The following is a 22,792-nucleotide window of genomic DNA, read 5'->3' on the forward strand; positions in this document are numbered from 1 at the left end:
TTTTTAATTTTTTTAAGTTATTAATTTTAATCTGCAACTTTTATGTAATTTACTATCATCACAGGCTTACCTAATTTATTTCAAATATATATTTGACTTGTTTCCCTTTTAAGTTTTTATTTTACATTTTATTTTTGTGTGTGCACATGGGTGGGGGTGGGGCATGCCATGCCTCACTTGTAGAGGTCAGAGGACAACTTGCAGGAGTGGTTCTGTGCTTCCACCACGTGGGTCCTGGGGCTCCATTTTAACGGTAGGCCATTGTCTACCTCTTTCTAAACAGGGTCCAAGACTACCAAAAAGATAGTATTCAGAGAAAATAGTTGTTTTTTGGTTGGGGTAGCACACATTTGTAATTCTATTGTTAGGAAGGCAAGAGGCAGGAGGAGTTACGCAGTAAGCCTCTGTCTCAAAAACTTCAGAAACATAACTCCCAAAATAGATGTAAAAGATGGAATGCTCTCTGATGACAACAGAAGGGTGGTCCCTGGGACAGATAGGAAGGAGCCCGAGGGAATGTCACCGGGGGTCAGAAACCCTGGGTAACACAGAACTCTTCAAATCTTACTCTAAGAATTGTATAAGTCACTGCAAATAGCTTTTAATCTCTTTAAAACTAGAGGGAAAAACTCAAACCCTAAGTAAACTACAAAACTCAAACGGTCAGCTCCAGTGATGTGTTTAAGCGTCTGGGTGCTCAGATCCCTGACATCAGCGCTAACTGAAGCCCAGCGACAGGCAGGATGGACCAGTGCATGGGGGCAGTGGTTCTCAGCCTCCCCATGCTGCCGCCCTTCTCGTGTTGGGGTGGCCCCGACCATAACATTTTTTTTGTTGTTTCTTCCTAACTGTGATCTTACTACTGTTACGAACTGTGATTTAAGTATCTATGTTTTCTGATGGTCTTAGTCGACTTCTGTGAAAGGGTCAAATGTTTGACCTCCAAAGGGGTCTCAACCACAGGTTGAGAACTGCTGCTGTAGGCATCTTATTTCTCTTCCCTGGTGCTGTGGTAAAACACCTCGACATAAGCAACTTGAGGGATGAAGGGCTTGTCAGCAAGCCTAATGCTGGAGGGCCAGAAGGGAGTGTCGGATTCCACGGAACTGGGTTTACGGATGGTGTGAGTTGCCTTAGGCAGTGGTTGTTAGCCTGTCAACAACCCTACCATATATATTAAGATATGGGAAGTGTGGTTTGGGGGCAGGTACCAGAAAAGGAGGACCCAACTCGCTGGTGGGGCCAGCTCTCCAGATGGATCAAAATAATATCGGCTGGTGGGTGCGGTGGCACACACCTGAAATTCCAGCACTCAGGAGGCTGAGGCAGGAGGATAAGCTGCTCGAGGAGAGCTTGGGCCACAGGAACCAAACCACTCCCACCACCAACAAAATCTTACTATGGAAGTAAGATTAGTGGGACTGATGGCCAACTGATCATAGGCGGGGGAGGTGGAGAGAGTCAGATTCTGATGCTGCTACGCTGAGGGAAGAATAAAGGGCCAAGCTGGGGGCCTTAGCCTGGGGCCTGTGATCAGCATGAGGTGTCTTTGTCAGATATCCAAGTAGAGGGAGTGAGTATTAAGCCTGGGGATCAAAAGTGGGGTTTGAGCTGGCAGTGTGGCTTTGGGAGTCACTGGCGGGTATACCTGAGGCTCTGGCAGTTAGCTCTAAGAAGCACCCCAAGAGAGAAAGCCTTGCTGAGGCGTGAGCTTGGATGGTGACAAGCGACATCTTCACAATAAAATTCTACCCATTTCCACCTGAAATCTAAGCTGCCTTCCTCTAGGGCTGCAGGCACTCAGCCTCTGTCGCATGAGCAGGACCTGTGATTTCTATCACCAGTGAAAATCACAGATACTTTCACATCTCAGGAAATTTGTTGTCGATGTCTCAAAATACCCTTTACGCCCATTGCTTGTTATTTAACGTGTTAATAAGGAAGCACATACATTACTGAATCACAATTTTCTAAAAATATTTTCATGACTATTTCGATAAAAGTGGTTTCCTTTGAAGGCCTGTGTCTTATTTTGTGCATGTGAAAAACAGTCCTAAGAGAGGGATTCTACAGAGTTCACCAACAATGGCTAACGACCCTCCCCATCCCTGTCCCCTGACCCCAGGTAGAGAGTGAGTCCCAGGATTCAGGGAACAGGGTGGAGGAGGATGATAGGTGGAGAAGGAGAAAAGGCCTCCAGAGATGGGGAGGAAGCAGGAGAGAGGACGGCTCTGTAGCTGCCTGGGAGGCTAAGTGGCAGCGAGGCCCAAACCACACAAAGCTGCCACTGGAAGGACAGAGAGGGATCTGCTCCACAGAGGGACGCGGAAGTCACATGACAAAGAGCATTTCTGGAGAAGGATGTGTGTGGAAAGCAGATTGGAGTGGGTTGAACAGGGAGTAGGAGGTGGGGAAACAGGGTTGGGCAGTGTAAATAATTCTTTTGGGAACTTGGGGTGTGAAGGAGAAGAAGTGAGCGGAGGGGAGTGCGGGTTGAGGAAGGCTGTTCCGTCTCTCTTTTTAGATCACGATCAAACGCTGATGGGAAAGCCCTCATGCAGGGTTGGCTGATGCATGCAGGGAAGGGGAGGACTGAGGGAAGAAGGGGAGGTCCTAAGCTCAGAAGGGAAGGTTGGAACCGGGTGGAAAGAAGGTGTGAGGTAGGAGAGAGGATGGGTTGAAAACTGGGGAGAAAGGTCTTAAGGTGACAGAGCGTGGAGCAGAGAAACTGCGAAGCCTGGTTGCTGGCTGGGAGCCCATGCAAAGCAGGGTGACGGTTCCTTTAGCAGGAGTTATCGGCCTGGATGTGGCTCAGAGACAGGATTTCATGACGGCCGTGAGGAAGACAAAAGGATGAGAGACTTTCAAAGACTCTGGGCTGCTGAGGAAGGGGACAACAGTTCAGAGAGAGGTGCAGGGCACCCCTAGAGGTTGAGGAAATGCCCCAGCAGAGCTGGGAGAGACCTGTGGAAGAGTGGTCACGTATGGCTGACAAATGGAATCCTTTTGGTTAACAGTAAGATTCTGGATATGCCCTTGGGGTGTGTGTGTGTGTGTGTGTGTGTGTGTGTGTGTGTGTGTATGTGTGTGTGTGTGTACACGTAGAAAGGAGGAGGGCACTTGAGATGCATTAGGCACTAGAAGCTGGGGTGTGGCTGGGTTATCTAAGTGGATGCTGAAGTCATTAGATAATGTGTCTGGAGATCAGGAGGGGGAAGGCAGAGAATCCTGCCAGCGCCTCACTGGATGAGAGAGAGTGATCAGGAGGCCAATAGGACCGGCCAGGGAAGAAGATGACGGAATCCAGCTGCACAAGCCAGTGAAATGCTGGAGCTATGCTATGCAGGAGCAGTGGAGAGGCCCTTCTTCCTGGTGCTGAGAGGGCGGGTGCCGAAGTGGTACAGACAGCGCCCCCTGCAGGACAGTCCTGCAGGTGCCCTGGAGAAGATGGAGAAGATGGAGAAGAAAGCTCTCTCGAAGAGACTCCCGTACATTTCCCGTAACCTGACAGTTAGCTCACCACTTCTGCTTCACCACTTCCTGCTCCCCCCTGGCAGGATCTGACTTAAAACCTAAAATTCTCACTCTCCGTGAAGCTTTCCCCTTGTTTTCATTTCACTCATCCATCTATCCAGTTAATCATTTATGGACCCACTATGTAGCTTAGGTTGACCTCGAACTCACAACCTGTCTTGCCCCCCGAGCACTGGGATTACAAGGGTGTAAGACCACAGCCAGCTCCCCTGGATTTTTTGTCTGACTCTGCAGACACTGTCTTGAACTGCGGGCTTTTGCAGAGTCTTAGTTTACCCACGCTGTGGACGACTTGCACGACCCTGAACTTGTAGCAGCTGATGCACTGTGCGATACAGAAATGACTTCTACTTTCTGCATTGAGTTCATTATTTTAAAAATAAAATTTGTTTTATTTTTAATTGATAAATAATTATGTTTTAATTTTTTAATGAATGAAGCATTATAAAAACAAAATAAGAGGCTATTTTAGGATGAAATGCTGTTATAAAATTTACTTAATGCAAGCACCCATCTGAATACTAGGATCTTGCAACTGGAAAAAAAAAATTTAAGATTTCGATATCTGAATTTTAATTGGTTTCTAACAAGTTTTTTTTGTTGTTGTTTCAGGAACTAATTGGAACCATTTTTAAAAAGCAGATAATTTTAATAAGACGAAGTACAATGATATACATAGTATTACAAGCAGGGGGAAGGAAAGACGTTTTATTAAAATGTCCTCTGCAGTTTCTGAGCTGCTGAGTCCAATTAACACAGGAAACTATTTGGGTCAAAGGCTACCAGCTCTTGGTACCAACAATTTTCCCAAGCTGGGATCACTATTGGTGTCGGTATCAAGGCTGCCTCGTGGCAAGATCAGCCTCATGTTAGAGCGAGGCCGACTTGCCTCTCTTCTGAGGCGGGACAGCTCTGCAAAGGCACCCCAACTGAAACTGACAGGTGGCCCATTTTAATGTCGTGCCCTATTTTCAGGTCACCTGGCAGAGCTGTGACAGAGCCCACGAGTGAAGGCTGAACGACACCCGGCCAGCTTTCCTGACCATACAGTTGCTGCTTCTTGGCTCCCGCCTGGCTGCTGTAGCAGCCCTCCAGCCCCCGGGTCTGCACGCAGAAAGGGGCAACCAGAGCACAGAGGCCCACACGAGGCAGCCTGGAGGGACCAGGTAACTGCGCTTCAACTACACGGGGTACCCTCGGTTGCAAAGACCAAGTAAAGGCCGAGGAGTTGCTTGGGGGCTGTTCTGAGGCTCCTCCACCCTGAGCACTCCCTCCAGCCTGCTGTTCTGTGTCAGTGTTCTGGCCTACCTGTGACAAAGGGGACTTAGCCAGCGTTGTCCCTGGTCCTTTGCAAGCCGGTATGCGCCAGGAAAAGAACTGAGGATTGTCGGCCTCGCCTCTGTCACTAATGTCAAAACACTTTGCCGGGCTTTCTCCTGTCCCAGTGAGCTGATGGTCCACATTCTGGCTGTTGGAGCAGCGTGGCTCTGGCACGGATGAAGTTGTTCCTAACACATCAGCCATCACATGAGCCCTAGACTTCTGCTGCATGCCGGACACAGGGCATGCACCAGAAACAGTGTTCTTCTGTTTCTCTAAGGGAAAGAGGCCTCACCCCATGGTGAACCTGAGCCCAGTGGGTGCCCTGAGCATATACAGGAGTGGGAGCAGTCCTGGACCCCCAGAAAACCCAGGGAACTCTCCCTAGAATGGGTGCCCTAAAGAGTCAATGCAGCGCTGTGTGGATGGCTCAGCCCAATAAGCATCTTCCTGGGTGTTTGAACATGATCCCAAAGACAGGGGGGGAACTGGAGTGGGATTCTAAAGAAACGATTGTCATACAATTTGCTTCTACAGGAGGTGTTGTTTGTTTTTTTTTTTTTTTCTTTTTTTCCTTTTTTTTTTTTTGGTTTTTTTTTTGTTTGTTTGTTTGTTTTGTTTTGTTTTTTCAAGACAGGGTTTCTCTGTGTAGCCCTGGCTGTCCTGGATTCACTTTGTAGACCAGGCTGGCCTTGAACTCACAGAGCTCCGCCTGCATCTGCCTCCCAGGTGGGATTACAGGCATACACTCTTAATGGTGGTAGCCTATTAGACTGACTGAAGGGTTGAGGCCAAGGCAAGATGGCCAGGGAAGCCGTTACTACAACAACCCAGCGAGAAAGAAAGAATGTAAGGCCCTGTGGGCAGAGTCTCAGATTCTAGAGAGGAGATAAGACAAGCAGGCTTCGGTGCAGTGTGAGGAGGAGGGGCCAGGAGAGGGTAAGGGGGATCCAGGGCAACTTCCAGAATTCTGGCCGGAGTGGAAGTAGAACACAGGAAGAGGAACCAGTTTGAACCAGCTTTCAGCCACCCGAGACTGGGAGACTTGTGGGCACACTGGTAAACAAACCTGCAGCAGAGAAGGCAAACCAGTGCCCAGGAAAATTCCCTCAGATCTGGCTCGTTAGGCTGTGGGGTGCGCGCTCCCTCTCTGTGGCTTACATGGGTTGGTGGGGAGGGGAGAGCGGGATTGTGTGTGTGTGTTGGGGGGGGCACTGGCTGCCCAGGTGCACTTCTAGGGTTCGGGATCTGTGCTGGAGTTGAGAGGCAGCTGAGAGGAACACCACACCAGGTGTTAGGGATGACTCACAGCCTGCCAGGGTGGGGCCCGTGTGTGTGTGTGTGTGTGTGTGTGTGTGTGTGTGTGTCCGTCTGTTCGTCCCGCCTCATCAGCAGCACACCAGCCTGGAGCCAGGAGGAAGAAAGACCTGGCCCTCAAGGAACCCCACAATGGACAAGTGGAACTCAGAGACAATCGCAAGTGTGACTCATGGAACACAGATGTCACTTCCCCGGCTGGGCTGCGGCTGCTCTCAAGAGGCTGCCCAGGGTGTCGGTGGCTGACATTGACAGATTAATGAGAGAACCACCGCCCCAGAGCCCTTTGAAAGAGGAGAAGCGAAAGTTTCATAGGAGAGGTCGGATGAACAAATAGGCAGGTGAGGAAAGGAGCTATGCAGTGTACCTGGGACACATGTGCGTGCACACACACACACACACACACACACACACACACAGAGCAAAAAAACCCAGCCTTCTCTAGACTGCCACAGACTGCCAGCTCCCTAGGTCCAGCTCCTGGGAAACAGAAGTCTTCCCGGGCTCGTGGGGCTCTGTTTTTTGTTTTGGACTTGAGCATCACCAGGAACAGTCCTGCCCCAGGCCAGTTCTCAGTCACGATGGAAGTACTATTTACCTCCATGGTCCACTGTGTCTGCCATTTGCTGGGTGGCTGCTGAGCAATCGGAAGTAAATTTGAAACTTTTGTTCTTTTTTTTTTAGTTAGAGTCTGGAGGGATGGCTCAGTGGTTAGGAGCACTTAGGGCCCAGTTCCCAGAACCTACAGGGCAGCTCACAACCATGTACCCTAGTTCCAGGGAATCCGATGCTGTCTTCTGGGTTCTCTTGGCACCAAGTGCACAATGTACCGTGCGTACAGACACGGAGGTGCCCTCGCATACATAGGAAATTAAAATCAAAACTATTATTGTGTGTGCTTGATTGACGCGCATGAGTGGCTGTGCTGTCCCCGAGACGTGGAAGTCGGGGGACAATGGCGACGGCTTTCCTCCTTTCAGCTCTCTGCACGGAGATCCCAGGGCTAGAACTCAGCCTGCCTGCTTTGCTCAGGAAGCACCTTTACCCATTGAACTGCCTCTCTGGCCCGACTTTCTATTTGATTTTTTTTTTTTTTTTTTTTAAGTCAGTGTCTCGGTAGTTCAAAGCCAGCCTGGCCTTGAACTCACTATGTCAAAGAGGATGACTTCGAACCCTTGATCCTCCTGCTTCGATCTCCTAAGTGCTGAGATTACAAATGTGTGCCAAGAATATTGCTGTGGTGTTCAGCTTAGTTTTAGGTCTTTGCTATCCTCATTTAGAGATGGGACACTTGTATGTGTGTGTGTGTATGTGTGTATATGTGTGTGTGTGTGTGTGTGTGTATAGACCAGAGGGTCACATTAGATATCATCTTCAATTATTTTCCATCACCTATCTATCTATCTATCTATCTATCTATCTATCTATCTATCTATCATCTATCTCTCCCTCTCTTTCTCTTTCTCTCTATCTCTCTATCTCTCTCAATATAATGTCTCACTGTGTAGACCAGGCTGTCCTGGAACTCACAGAGATCCACCTGCCTCTGCCTCCCAAGTGCTGGGACTAAAGGAGTGTGCCGCCATGCCAGGGCCCATCCACCTTACATATAGAGACAGGGTCTCTCAGTCTGTACATCGCCAATCAGCTGGACTCGCTGGCTGGGGAGCGATGGAGAGCCACCCTCCCCCGCAGACCTGTGCCATCATGCCCAGCTTTTACTTGGGTGCCTGGGGTCCGAGCTCTGATCTGAACATTTGCCCAGTTGGCACTGAGCCAGCCTCACTGCAGTTTTGTTTTTTCTTTAAGACACTGCGGGTTACTTGAAGAGGCTTTGTTTGTTAACCTCCTCAGTCTGTGTGGATTTCTCACGGACAAAACGATTACAGTGTTTATGTTGGGTAACAGCGTTCCTGCTGAAGCTTACTTTGCTTGCTGGGAGGTTTGGGTGACCTCACTGAAGGAAACATCACAGAGAGCAGGCAGGCCTCGACCAGCAGCTTCCTGGTATCAGGTAAACTGCCTACACCACTTTCCAGTATAAATTTTGGGTCTTTGTGACCCGAAATCCTATTATTTAGCTCCGCTGCTGAGTGTTGAAGATGACAACCCCACTCATATTAGCAAAGCAGAGGGAGCTCGTGAAAAGCTGAGCTGAAGCCCAGCTTTCTTTTTTCATTTGTTTTTATTTGTGCATATGCATGCTCATGCGAGTGTGTGTGTGTGTGTGTGTGTGTGTGTGTGTGTGTGTCCTTTCAAACAGTGTCCCCTCCAGCAGGAATCCAGGATCCAGAAGATGAGGAAGGCCCAAACTGCACCCCTTCATCCAAGCCTGCTGCCTCCCCTCAGCACCCCTGCTCTGTCCCCTCCCCTCATTCTAGCCTACTCAATCATTTCCCTCATCTTCTATGGAGAAGTCGGCTCATGTCTATTCTCTGTTAATGTTAGAGAGGATGACATATTTTGGTGCCCCTATCAGTCACAGCAGCAGCGATGGGCTAGGGAAGGTAAAAGCTACTTTGCTTTTCTGTGGACACTGCTTTGTAATTATCCAACTTCTTGTTGGATATGCAGAGCTACTGTCTGTTTCCATGGTAAATTCTAATAGGATAAAACACTTTTCCATGCTGTCTTCCAACCCTCTAGAAAGGTTTACGATATGTGGCTAGATCAGGTTGGCTTTTAAAAACGTGGCCGGGCAAGAGGCAGAGGCAAGGGAAAGTGTCCTAAGAAACCACAGAACCTGTTTCTCATTGATACCTGTTGGGGCATCATTTGCGGTAGAATTGGCTAACAGGGCAGTTTACATACAGGATTTAATGCTAGCTTATCATTTAGAGAGTTCCCTCATCCTCATGATGATCCCGCAGGATGAGCGTAATATAGTAAGTGTCCCCTTGGAGGACTGAGGCACTTCGCCTGAACTTACAGAGTGACGAGGGCCAGAGTGGACTTCAGTCACATTTTCTATGATGGATGTACTCGGGAGGCACCTCACTAAGGAGGTAATGGGCTTGTTAGGGATTGCTTCACTTTGGACTTAAACACAACTTCTGCAGCCCTAGAGAGCCCCTGGTTACCAGGAAGGTGTGCCCAGGAGCACTCGCTGGGCTTACTATGTGTCTGGAGGAGATCTGCCCACCTCGAGGCAGGTGTCTGGAAATGATAGCTTGACACCGGAGCCATTACTTGATGGTAAATGCCTCGTTTGTTCCAAGCTCATCAGAATTGTGACAGTTGGAGTCTGGGTGAAGAAATGAACAAATGATGAAAATTGCAATACAAGTGTCAAAATTTGGCTGTGGCGTGCTTCAAAGAGTGAGGGAACCTTGGAAAAATTTCCATGAATTCAGCAATTGACTCTCACACTAGCCACTCAATCAGGAGATATGCCAGCCTCCACAAATCAGACGCAAAACATTCCCCAGAGCTGTAGGCCCTGGCAATCTCTGGAAGGAAATGACGGGGTGTGCCTCCCTGCGCCCTGGGAGGGGCTGCTTGGTTTGCAGTATCTCGCTCTGTCTTTCCCTGGCCCTTTTCTGACTGAGCAAGGATGTTGCGCCCAATGCACTGGGCTCTGGAAATTGGATCTGTCTGGCCTGCTTCTCCCTCAGGAGATGCCAGCTTTCTTCTTTCTTATCTTATCGAGTCTCTGGGAGAGTTGGGCCAGCAGCCCCTGGCACCCTTCATAAAGAGGCTTATTTAATAAGTCATGCATTCCCTCGGGGGCTGGAGATTCTGCAGGGCAGGCCGAGGCACTAACAACTGGGCTGATGCAGAAATCTGAGCAGCAGCTCAAGCTAAACCCTGGATCCTGAGGTTGAAGTTTTTCTTGCATCTGCTTTGAATCTCCTAAGGGACCTTGCAATTTTTTTTTTTTTTTTGTACCAAAATATTTAGCCGAGTGGGTTAGAGGCACACTCGTGCTCATCTTTCACTCAGTGAGAATGTCTCTCATAGCGCTCTTCCTCTGCGTTTGTGTCCAGAGCCGAATGTCCCAGGGTCCCCAACGTCTCAAGTGATGAGAGTAAAGCAGATAGAAAACTGAGACTCTGTCCATTTTCTCCGCGAAAAGGCAGGACCCTGAAGATACACCATACAAGCAAGACTGGAGCCTTTGGGACATTAGCTGGAGGATAAAATTGATTCACAAGGATCGTTTCATAGGCATGGTGGCGTAATGCAGCATGAAAACCCCTTTCCTTTCCGTCTTCCTCCTCCTCCATGTATCGTATCTCTTCTTTTCCTTGATGCGGTCTCACCATGTGCCCTTGGTTGGCCTGGAACTTTCTGTGTCTGCCTACAGGCCTCCAGCTCACAGACACCCACTTACTTGTCTCTGTCTCCCAAGTGCTGGGCTTAAAGTTGTGCGGCACCATGCCGGGCCTCCTGGCCTTACCCTTTATTAGAAATGCTTAGTTTTGTGCGCGGTCTCTTGTTACTTTGTGTTGGGCTTGGGTAAATATAAAACTGAGTTAGAAAATCAGATCTAAGCAATCAATCCATGGCGACAGAAGCTGTTTCACATCATTACTTTTAAGAGGGCAGCTGTGTTCTTGTTTGGAAGTGGTTTGAGGGCTGGTGCGGCCACGAAGGGTGATTTTCATAAAGGGGTGGAAGCAACAGGCAGCTGATTAGAGTCTATCGTATGATGCTGGCCGAGAGGAGCATCAGACAGTGAGTCCACAGTGGTCCGGAGGGGAGTGTGCACTGCCCGCCGGGAAGCACAGCCCCCCCCCCCCGCTATGACAGCCTCTGTGGTGAACCCACAGGACCCAGGTGTCCCTTTGTTCGGGAATCCCAATCTGGGAATTGCTACATGCTGCTGTCTGACTTAAGATTACATCACGTCCTTTGTATCTGTCCTCGATTTTTTATTCTAAGGGTAAAAAAATAAATGCCAGACTTTATCTTCGTGCTAAAAATATGCTGTTCTAACCAAACCAGCTTTAATTTTTGGATTAACCTCACTCCCTTGGTGTCAGCGGCAGCAGGCTTTATATTTAGTCCTTGACCAGCAGGAAGAGACCAGGCGAGGCGTTCTGGCAGCTGCCAGTGTGGTGAGCACGTCTCTTTCACCTTCAGACTCTAGGTGGGATGGTTGATCGTGTGCTTTTATATCCCTTAATAGAGAGGATATATCTCTCTCAGAGAAACAGCTACATCCATAAACATCAATCACTGATGTTTTAAAGGTGTCCTTTGAACATTAAATGACTACTGTGTGAACATCATAGATTAAAGAAGAAATCAAGAGCTTGATTGATAGTGGGTATCCAAGATTTGGCTCAGAGATCCATCCCACTGATAAGGAAAGAGACAGTCCCTCCTCTGGAGTCTGTTCCAGGCATAAAATATTAAATAAGAATTCATAGAGGGCATTTTTACTCACCTTAAATCAATTCGCTTTGCTAACAGTCGGGGTTGGATGCAGCTTGTGGTCGTTAGCTCTTACCCAGGATAAGGAAAATTCTTAGACAGAGAGGACCTTCACCATAAAACATGGAAGGAGAGCTCAGCAGTCCAGAGCAGTCCAGTCTGGGATGGAATGCCTTCTCCACTGCAAGCCTGTGTGTGTGTGTGTGTGTGTGTGTGTGTGTGTGTGTGTACGTACCCTTCCATCATCCCTGCTTTAGTTCCTGCCCTGAATTCCCTTCATGAAGGACTGCAAGAAGAAATCAACCTTTTTCCTCCTCAAGTTGCTTTTGCTTATGGGGTTTATCACATCAAGAGAAAGTAAAGTAGGGTGAGGTGGGGTGGGCATGCTGTTAGCTCTGGCTGCCCTCCAACTCCTGACTCTCCTGCCTCTTCTGTGCTAGGCCTGTAGGCAGGTGTCAGCATACCTTGCTTGTATCTCTTAATATGTATATACTAAGCCAAATGTGGTGGCCTATGCCTATAGTCCTAGCGTGTGTGACACAGAAGCAAGATGATCAGGAGTTCAAGGCCAGCCTTGGCTACATAGCCCGTTGGAGGCTAGCCTGAGACACACAATACCCTGTCTCAAAAACAAGACCAAACAAAAGTATATGCTTACATTAGATAGGTAGATAGTTAGGTAGACACACATGCATCTATGAGAACTAAATGAGCTAACACATAAAAAGTGTTTGCAATGGGATAAACGCTCAAATAATGGCTGCTCCGAACACTATGATATTGCTACAATACATTGCTCTGAATTATTACCATGTTAAACAAAAATATCTAAAAAATTGCCAGTTACTCTAAGTTACTGTAAGTCATCATCGCATTTTACTCTTTTCCTGCATTTAAATGAAAACCAGAGTCAGTGATCCAAGGGGTTAGGCTGGAAGCCACGGACATGCTGCTGTATCTTCCGAGCTCCTGTAACTCTGACTCTGACATCAGTGCATGTTTCAGACCATGAATGTCAGGTCCTTCGTCACCCAGCAAGGAGGGCCACGGTGTGGGTGTGACAGGCGGTGTCCAGGGTGGGGGCACCTGGCTCAGGTCTTTAGTGCCCTGTCTTCTAGGATTCTGCAACAGACTTCGATTTTATTAATTCTGGACCCCTAAGTGCTCGGGTTATGTGTGCGCACAGGTGGCCAGGTGGCCAGACATCTTGGGTGTTGTACCTTGGACGTTACGTACCTTGGTTTTGAGATGGGGTCTCACTGGCTTGGAGTTCTCCCAGTTCTGGCAGAGTCAGCGGCCTCCAGCGGCCCTCCTGTTTCTACCTCCCCAGCTCTGGGAACCCAAGTGCACACTGCCACCTTGCTTGTTTGTTTTAATGTGGATTTGGGGTTCTCATGTTTGTGAAACAAGCACTTTGCCAATGGCTAGCTCCAAAATGTGTACTCCAACACAGTCCAGAAGGTGTACTCCAATACATTCCTTAAGGAACACACACACACACACACACACACACACACACACACACACACAGTGGGGGAGGGGGAGCAAAAGACTTAAAGCCGCCATACCTGTTTGGATGACCACCCGCTTGAAAACCGCAATTTGTCACTTGAGTCTTTCCCCCACATCTGGTCCTGTCTCTTCTCATTCGGGTCTTTTTTGTATTCCTGTCGTTTCAAACAAGCCTAGAGGACACACGACAGTGATGAGAAGCAGTGTCTTACGTTTGGGTCTGTGACTAGTTTGGGCAATTTCAGGCTTAATACCAATTTGAGAGGCATGAGGGAAATGATACATATCTCCAGCTGTTCACAAAATATCTGTCACCAAGCTCAAAGGCCAGGTGTCACTCTCTCCTCTCTTTGCCCAACTGCCAGATCAAAGCCATCAATCACCGCTTTAATAAATACGAATGATCAGCACACCATAGGATGTTTTATAAAGAATAGGGTTTTTTTTTCTTCCTTTTAAGAAGATTTTGCTTGTGTCTGTGTGTACACATCCATGTGAGTGTATGTGCCATTGTATGTGCCGGGGTCCTAGGAGGCCAGAAGACACCATCAAAACCTTTGAAGATGGAGTCACAGGCATTTGTGTGGGAAGCTGAACTCTGGGCCTCATGACGGAGCAGCAACTGCCCTTGACTGCTGGGCCATCTCTCTAGCCCCAGACATAGTTGCTTTTTCTCTTTTTGGAAGGTGGTACCCAAGAAACCATATGAACTTCTTCCAGTCTCTTTCCATTCTGTGGTGCCCCCTCCAACCGCTGGCTTCGTCTGCGCCTAGGCTATTTCTTAGTCACAGCAGGAGAATGTCCATGTGCCGCCCTGTGCTTGGACTAACCTCCCTGTGTTCCCCGCTCGGCCTGCTGACCACGCAATCCGGCTCCTCCTCTGGCCCTGACTGACCACTCTCCTCCGTGCTAAGTTAATCGCCAACGTAGCGGGGCAGCGGGCAGGAGCCCGCCTCTCCCTGTGGTTTCGGCAGTTACCCACAGCCATCCCGGTCCACGAGCGTCAAATGGAAGACTCCAACAACAAGTAATTCATGCAAGTTTCGAAACTTGTACCATCTGAGTAACGTGATAAAAATCTCGCTTCATCCCACTCTTTCCTGCCCCGGACATGAATTCTCTCTTTGTCCGGCGTCTACACCCTCTGCAAACTCCACTCCCGTTGCTCAGAGCTGTTGCGTTTATCAAAACTCTGCTGCCGAGGCGGTCCTCGCGTGGTTTAAACACGGCCCGCGGGGGCCTGAGCAGTGACGCCGCAACCGCGCTACAGTGCATCTCCAGAGCTGTTCTTGTCTTTTAGGACCAGGGAGCGCTGCTGCGCGTTTACTGTGCCTAATCGGAGAGAGAGGGGTTTCTTCTGCTCCCGGTTCCAGGTTGCAGTCCATCAGGGAGGGGAAATCACGGTAGGGGCTCAACCAGTTACATCACCTCCAGTCAGGAGCATTGAGAATGAACGCAGGCGCCCTTGCCTGCTGACTGCTCCCTCGTGGGTGGCTCTCTTGGCTCTCACCCCCACCCAAGCCCGCGAAGGGGTGCCGTCCAGATTCAGCGAATGATCAGGACAGTCCCCACAGACGTGCCCACCGTCTGATCTGGGCATTCCTCAGTTGCGACTGCCTTCTCCGGTGAATCTGGGTTGTGGCAAGGTGACGTTTAAAACCGTTTGGCTTTCAGGGTTCTGTCGTGGGGAATGTGGTCCCGGAGGGTATCCGCTGTGAATGAAGAGGGCACTGCTGTGTAGGAGCAGCGCTAGCACGTGCAGTTTGAATTGTGTCATTTTCCTGTTTCGCTGTAATCCGGTTTGTTTTACAGCCCATTTTCCCAGCCGGCCAGTAAGAATCTGAAGAGTAAGAACCACTTTTCACCTTTCGAATTTTCTAACATCCCAAATTATCTTTTTTTTCCTTTTATCAATTTTAAGTTGGCATACAAACTAATGAATTTCATCATGACATTTTCATACATGCACAGCATTGTACTTTGCTCATATTTACCCTGTTTCTCTTTTTTTGTCATTCCTTTCATATATATATATATATATATATATAATTTAAGTAGTTTAGTAAAATAGAATATGAAATATTTGTGATTTTTTTGAGAATTTCCCCTTCTATAATTATTTTGTCATAAATATGTGTGTATATATATATATGTATATATACATACACACACATACACTCACACTCTTGAAGTTGGCTGAAGAGATTTATGAAACTCAAGTTATGAGCCGCTTTCAAAAAACATTAAAAACATTGGTTGGTTGGTTGGCTGGCTGACATGGGGCCCTGCGACACACATATATGGAGGTCACAGGACAACTTGATTGACATGGGGCCCCGCGATACACATATATGGAGGCCACAGGACAACTTGATTGACATGGGGCCCCGCGACACACATATATGGAGGTCACAGGACAACTTGTGCAAGTCAGCTTTCTCCTCCACTCTGCGAGTCCTGGGCTCAAACTCAAGATCGATGAGCCTTCCACAGGCTGTCCTGCCCTGGGCTGGGCTTTGTTTGGGTTTGGCACTTCCCACGGTGGCTTCAAATCAGAGCACCTGTTGTGGGGGCCGCAGGCATGGAAGCCTGCCTTGCCTACACCACTGCTGGACAGGAAGTGGAGGAGCCAGTGAGAGCAAACACGGATGGGACCAAAGGCTGATTTTGAACAGAATTCTTACAGGCTGGGTGGTGTGTGTGTGTGTGTGTGTGTGTGTGTGTGTGTGTGTGTATAATTTTTACTTTAATTTTATGTGTATTGGTGTGAGGGCATCAGATCCTCTGGAAATGGGGTTACAGGCAGTTGTGAGCTGCCATGTGGGTGCTGGGAATTGAACCCTGGGCCCTCTGGAAGAGTGACTAGTGCTCTTAACCACTAGGCCATCTCTCTAGCCCAGTTTTACTTATTTATTTGAGATTCTCTTCAAGAATGCATCTGACTTAAATATTTCTTTATAAGAAGGAGAGGACGAATAGAATGGTTTTTGCCATGTTGAGAAAAATTCTCTCTGATTCATTTTTCTCTCACAGATAGTGGGCGGGAAGGTAAGCCATGGTAGGGCAGACAGTGATTTTCAGCCTGAGATGGCTGAGAAATCTTTCTGTGTGAATCAGCCACCACCAATCCTCTCAAAGTTACAGCTTTGCTGTGAAGGAACACAGAAAAGAAACTACCGGAAATCCAGTCCGAGAGGGTCAAAAACCGGCATCCCCACCCCAGGATGCATTCTCTTTCTGTTTGTGAACTTGAATGGTTTGTCTGCTCATTGATGGTGGCAGCTCTGTGGTGGGGATCCTGAAGTGACCAGCTAGCCGGGGAAGGCGGAATCCCTGGGTGGGGAGGAGAAAAATCCGTGGATAATTTGTTCTCCTGCTCTCAGTTGGTCCCCGTGTCCCTCCTGCCAGGATGGAATGGCTGTGAGTCAGACTTGACGTTAAAGGCTTCGGGTGACTTCTGTCTCTCTCCTCTCTCCCTTTGGTGGTGTCTGCCCCCCCCCCCCCCCATTGGCCCTCTAACGACAAACAAGCAGCCATGCTGCCTTCAGTGCAGAAGCCTCCACTGTGAGAGCAAATCACAGAATCTACCAGTAGGAGGTGGCATGGGTCCTGTGACTCACTGTAACTCAGTCCTGGTAAACACTGAAGCCCAGCGCCACCACTTTCCAGCAGAGACCTTGGGCAGGCTGACTCAGGTGATTGCCACTTCCCTCAGCTGTGAGACAGAGAGAGAGAGATGTCCCTGTGCCATGAGGTGGCTAGGAGAGCAGGAGATTCACCTTAGCTGTGACTGGCCTGTGAGGAGGGTTCGATGCCCCTCTTCTCCCTCCCAGGGTCAGCAGCAGCAGCAGGCTTTTAATTGTTGTTTTCCACCCCACTTCCTGGTTTGCTTAGTTCTAAACTCAGCCTTTGCCAGAGCATGTGACTATGATCTTGGTCACAGAAGAAAGAGTCTTCCTGTCTGGGTCTGAGGCACACTCTTAGCCTGAAGGAGAGGTCATGTCTTTCGACCCACAGTACTCAGCCAGCTGAGGGCCTTCTGTGCTTTGTCATTCTGAGGCACGCTGTAAAACACTTTGTCTTTAACGTGACGGCTTTCTGAGCCCACAGTCGGGCTCAGAGATTCTTTGTTGTCAGTCATCATCTGAGATCCTGATGACCTAAGAAGCCATGTGTCATATGACAATTTCTAGTTCTGCTATGAAAAACAGCTATCATAAAAATAGCTCAAAATTAAAAAAAAGATTATGACCCTTACTATATTATTTACTTTTTTTTTTTTTTTGAGGTAAGGTCTCATGTAGCCCAGAGTGGCTTTGGACTTGCAATGTAGCCCAGAATGATCTTGAACCATCTGAACTTCTGCCTCTGTTGACTGCATGTTGAGGTAGAAGGTGGGTTCGCACATGGGTTTGTGCAGTATTGAGGACTCATGCGTCCTAGATGTGATGGTTAATTTTTTTTCCAACTTGACACAAGCGAGAGCCATTTTGTTAGGAGGGAACCTCGAGTAAGGATTGCTTCCATCAGATTGGGGATTTTCTTCATCAATGTTTGCTATGGGAGGGCCCAGCCCACTCTTGGTGATGCCACCCCAGGACAGGTGGTCCTGGATGGTATAAAGAAGTAGACCGAGCAAGCCGTGGAAAGTGATCCAGGAGGCAGCCTCTTTCTATGATCTCTGCTTCTGTTCCTGCCAGCCGAACTGAATCCCCATCCTCCCACTCTGCATCTCAATAATGGCGTCTGTATGAGCTGTTACTCTAACCCCGCAGCACTGTGAGAAGTGGGCGTTGGCACTGCCTTTAGCTCTTTGTTGTTGCTCAAATTCAGGGTTGGGGTTTTTAATGATTATTGGTGACATTATTAAAGTTCACTTAGAAAAAAGTTTGACAGGTGAGACTTCTAGTAGCAGGGGCCCTGGGGACTGAAGGGGGCACCCTCTAACTAGACAAGATTCCTAGTGAAGGGAGGGGAACACCAACCCACCCACCAAAACTTTGACCCCACATTTACCCTGCCTACAAGATGTGCAGGGATGAAGATAGAGCAGATAGAGCAGAGATTGAGGGAATGTCCAACCAATGCCTGGCCTAACCTGAAACCTTCCCCATGGGAGAGTGCCAACTCCTGACACTATTAATGACACTCTGCTATGCTCAAAGACAGGAGCCTAGCATAGCTGTCCTCTGAGAGGCTCCACCAAGCAGCAGATTGAAACAGATGCTGAGACTCACAGCCGAACAATCTAGACAAAATGTAGGGAGTCTTGTGGAAAAGCGGGGGAAAGATAAAAGGACCTGGAGGTGACAATCTCTACAGGAAGACCAACAGAGCCAACTAACCAGGGCCCAGAGGGGCTTGTAGAGACCAAAGCATCAACCAAGGACCATGCATGGACTGGCCCTAGGCCCCCTACACAGCTGTAGCTGATGGGCAGCTCAGGCTTCATGTGGATTCCCTAGCAAGGGGAGCAGGGGCTGTCTCTGACATGGACACTGTTGCCTGCTCTTTGATCACTTTCCCACTGGTGGGGCTGCCAGGCACAAGGGAAAAAGACTCGCTCAGTCCTGATGCAGGTGGATGAGTGGGGGTGGGTTAGTGGGGGGGCTCCCTTTTCTGAGGAATAGTGGGAGAAGGAAGAGAGAGGGAGGAGGGTGGGACTGGGAGGAGAGGAGGTACGGGGCTTCAATCAGGATGTAAAACAAATAAATTAATTTAAAAGAGTTTGACATAGTTTCTGGTTGAGAAGACTATAGAAGTGTGTGCCTCAAGGCTGGGCCTCCTGGTACTGGTTTGTAATCTCAGGTACCTGAAATGCTGTGGCAGGAGGATGGTGACGTCAAGGCCTTTGGGGGCTACAGAGTGAGTCCAGGGGCAGCCTGGGTAGCTTAGTGAAGAAGTATGTATATATTAAAATATGAGGATGGGAATGTAGCTGTGTATGCCTGTCCTGTGTGAGGCCCCACGTTCAATCCCCAGTGCTGCAAAATAAATGAATAAATAGATAAGCGAGACTCCCATGGGTCCCAGGTCCCACGGGAAAAGGAGTGACAGCTAAGAATCCTTTATCTGAAATGCTCTGGGACAAGATGTGTTTCAGATTTTGTTTTGTTTCAAATATTAGGCTATTTGCATATATCACACAGGAGCTCTGGCAGAAGGGTCCTAGGTACCTTAAACCCATAGTCTGGGGGTATTTTATGTAACATTTTAAAAAGTTTTGTGCATGAAACAAAATTTTCTGCTGTGACATCATACTGGTGCTCAAAAAGTTTCACAGTCTAGAGTATTTGAAATTTGGGATTTTCGGATTAGGGTTGCTCAACCCATCTCTCTCCCATCCCATCCCATGCCACCTGGTATAAAAGCCACCGTCATGTCCTTCAATACATTTTTTATCGTCATGTTTAGTTGTTTGATCTGCACTTGAAAGAATTGAGATGAGTAAGTGACATGAAATGAAACCAATTTGAACACATTTGAGAGATTGTAGAAAATCGTTCTGAAATGCCAAGTGCAATCTTTCCTTCTTGCCTTCCAGCGGGCATTGATGGCTAGGGCTGAATTCTGCCTCCAGTTACATAAATACATTTGGGGAGGGAGGGTAAAAGGTGACTGAGGGAGGGGGAGAGGAGAAGAGATCGAGGAGAAACGTGAACACCCTTGAAGGAACGGAGAGCCAAATTCTAAGATAGAATATAATTATATACTAGCTCCCAGATTCTGAAATAGCATGTAATGTGCCAAATAGAGGTTTATTTCCTCGTTCTTTTTCTTAAAAGAGCCCCACCCAGGCACTGAAAAGAGCAGAAGCAAAACAACGAAGGGTGGCTTTAGCCTTCTCTCACAGCTAACCGCAGACCTGTAAGCGCACTGCTAATTTGGGGCATCCCAGCTTTCAGTGTATTTTAGGATGGAGCAGAAATAACCCACCCTTAGAAAAAAACGAGGAGGCTCCTAAGGGCTTTAATTTGAGCCAGTTCATTAAAGGCAAGTCAAGCATGCGAAGGAATGTGTGGCAAATGTGTGTGATTTGTGAGACGCATGTACTGATTAGGCCTTACGCTATCCGTACAGCCATCCTGCAATGGGGAAATCCCAGGTGTCCTGAGCAGATGGCTGCACCGAGGGAGAACTCTCGGATTCCCACCGGGGGTGATGGGCCAAACCCACAGCAGGCACAGCCAACCTTCTGACAATGCAACATGCTGTCACCGCAGAGTTCACATGAAAGAATCATGCAACCAAGTCTCACACACACACACACACACACACACTGAAAAATCTCATAATGCTTAAATAAGCTTATGGCTTTGTGTTGCGCTGAATGCAGAGCTATACTCAACCACACGAGGCAGGTTCGAGTACCCCATTAGGGGATCTGTATCTACTCAACACAACAACTGCCCTCAGCGAATGATCTAAATACACTTTGGCTCTATGGGACTAAGTTAACGAACAGTTATTCAAGCCATGAAATTAATTTTTTTTTCTTTTTTAAGACCAGAGTCTCTCAACCACCCCAGGGAAACCTTTAACTCATGGTCCTCCTTCCTCTGCTTCTCAAATGATGGAATTATAGAAGTATACCTCCATACCTAGCTGCAAGTGATTTTTGATTTTTTTTTTCCAGACAGAATTTCCCTGGGTAGTCCTGGCTGTCCTGGAACTCACTCTGTAGACCAGGCTGGCATCCAACTTAAGAGATCCTCCTGCCTCCACCTCCTGAGTTTTGGGGTTACAGGTGTGCGCCGCCCCACCGGCTCCCACTCTGCGTATCTTCAAGGTAACCTTGTTTCACGCTGCTCCATTGAGGAGTAGTTTTGAAGATGGTCAGTAATGCTGCGTTTGGCTCTAGGAATAGTCGAGAGCTGGCTGGACTATGTCTGACAAGCTGGTAGTCAATGCAGGCAGCACTGGACTTAGGAACCACTGTGTTTGGTCGGCCCAGGCAGGAAGGCCCCATCCTTGCCTACACAGGCTGTGGAGAGGAAGTGACGTCAGCGACAAGTGCAGAGCCAACCAGCCGGGCTGAGGGAAAATGTCCTAAAACTGGGTGATGGTTAGGGCTGCAAATCTACCATAAATCATTAAAACAGGTTGAATTTCATTCTATGTAAATTGCCACTCAGTGGTTTTCTTAAACAAAAAAACCGAATCCCGCTGCTATGTGAGTCCAGAGAGTCCAAGCTCTAAATTAAAACTGTGATCTTTACTGTCCTTTTAGAGAATGTAATTAGAGCAAGGCAGGGGTGGGGATAAGAAATCTGGTGGGGTGGGGAGTGGGGTGGAGGTTAGGAAGTAGCTCCTGCTAAGGTTAGTTTAGCTTAGGTCCTTGGGTCGGGCTTTGAGGGGAAACTGTCATGGGTCTTTATTCCAGTGGCATGGGCTGATGTTCGCTTTAGATTAAGACAACAGTCAGAAGATGACAAAACCAGACATGACAAGGAGGAGGCCAGCTAAACATTAGAGGGTACTGTGGTAGTCTTGGGTAGAAATTTCGGCATTTGGAACCATGGCAGTGGATCCATGGTAGTGGCCACAAGACAAAGGGTAGCTCAAGTACGTGCCAGGTAAGCCTGGCAGAGTTTGGTAGCCGAAGCTCTGTGGGTAGAAGAAAGGAAGGAGTCAGGGAAGGGTTTGATCAGGAGAGGGTTTGAAAGTGAGTGGGTGCGCCCAGAATCCTGGCATTCTGGGGAGACTCCTGGCTGTAAACCAGAAGCTCCAACAATGATGAGGGTGAGCAGGGGATGGGTCCCTGGGGAATCAGCAATTAAGGGCAGAGAGAAGAGGAAGCAGTAGAAAAGAAAGATGGCGATTACCACAAGGGAGACAGTAAGTCAGGAGACCATGAGGACAGGAAAAGTAGCCTTCAGGAAACAAAGTTGGGGAAGGTGTCATTGAATCTGGCTAACTGACCTCAGCAGTGGTTAGAGAGAAGGAAGTGGACACTTAAAAAAAACAAACACACAAGCAGAGAAGGAAGTGGAGACAGAAATGAGGCCAGCTGGCTGCAGACGTCTGAGACAGACAGGAAGCGGCAGGGGAAGGAAAGGCTTTGGTCCTTGGTTCTTAGGATGGGAACTTGAGCATATTTGTAGAGTTTGCCGAAGAGAGAAGGGGGAGAGTACAACTCCGTTGGTAGAGGGCTTGCTTTGCATGCAGGAGGCCTCAGATGCTGCCTCCAGCATGATGATAAATAGAGAAGTCCACATGTAGAATATAGGTAATACATACATGAGTAAATAAAACAGAATGGGGGATGAAAATATAGACAACAGAGTCCTATGGATGGCAGAGGATGGACAGCCGAGGGACTGGGCCCTGGTCTCAGCTGGTCACTAGCAGGACAAGAGTCACCCTGTTCTCTGAGATTGGAAGTCTAGAAGGTTGTGACGCAGAGGATGGTAGCGGTGGAGATTAAGCGGGGGAGAAAGGAGATTGGCAGTGTGGAGTCAGAGACGTAAAGACTGGAAAGCTCTAAGTCAGGATGATAACCAGAAGAGCGGATGGATGGTCAGCGTGCTGAAGGGGGCCGTTGTTTCCTCTCCACTGACGCTCATCTCCATCCAGCACCTGCTCTGCTTCCAGCTTCCAGGCTGGACCACTTTTTGCTGCCCCCAAGCCCATGAACTTGGGTCCATCCACCATACTCCTCCTTAAATGTCAATCAATTCAAAATCTTTTGCTTTTTCCTCTTGACCCTTCCAGCTCTCTCCCCCACAGA

General features: G+C 48.4%; 1 protein-coding gene across 3 annotated transcripts in view; it reads right to left on the bottom strand.

Moving 5' to 3' along the window:
• The window catches only part of Marchf10 (membrane associated ring-CH-type finger 10), an 85,142-nt gene that overhangs the window by 54,239 nt on the left and 8,111 nt on the right, over positions 1–22,792 (bottom strand). For all 3 annotated transcript variants that reach the window (XM_055592598.1, XM_055592599.1, XM_055592600.1), the window contains one exon: positions 13,119–13,235. In XM_055592598.1, the coding sequence (XP_055448573.1) occupies positions 13,119–13,235 (117 nt within the window). The remainder of the gene's footprint in view (positions 1–13,118; positions 13,236–22,792) is intronic.

The sequence above is a fragment of the Psammomys obesus genome, unplaced genomic scaffold (assembly GCF_907164565.1).
Source record: "Psammomys obesus unplaced genomic scaffold, mPsaObe1.curated_primary_1811, whole genome shotgun sequence".
Lineage (NCBI taxonomy): Eukaryota > Metazoa > Chordata > Mammalia > Rodentia > Muridae > Psammomys > Psammomys obesus.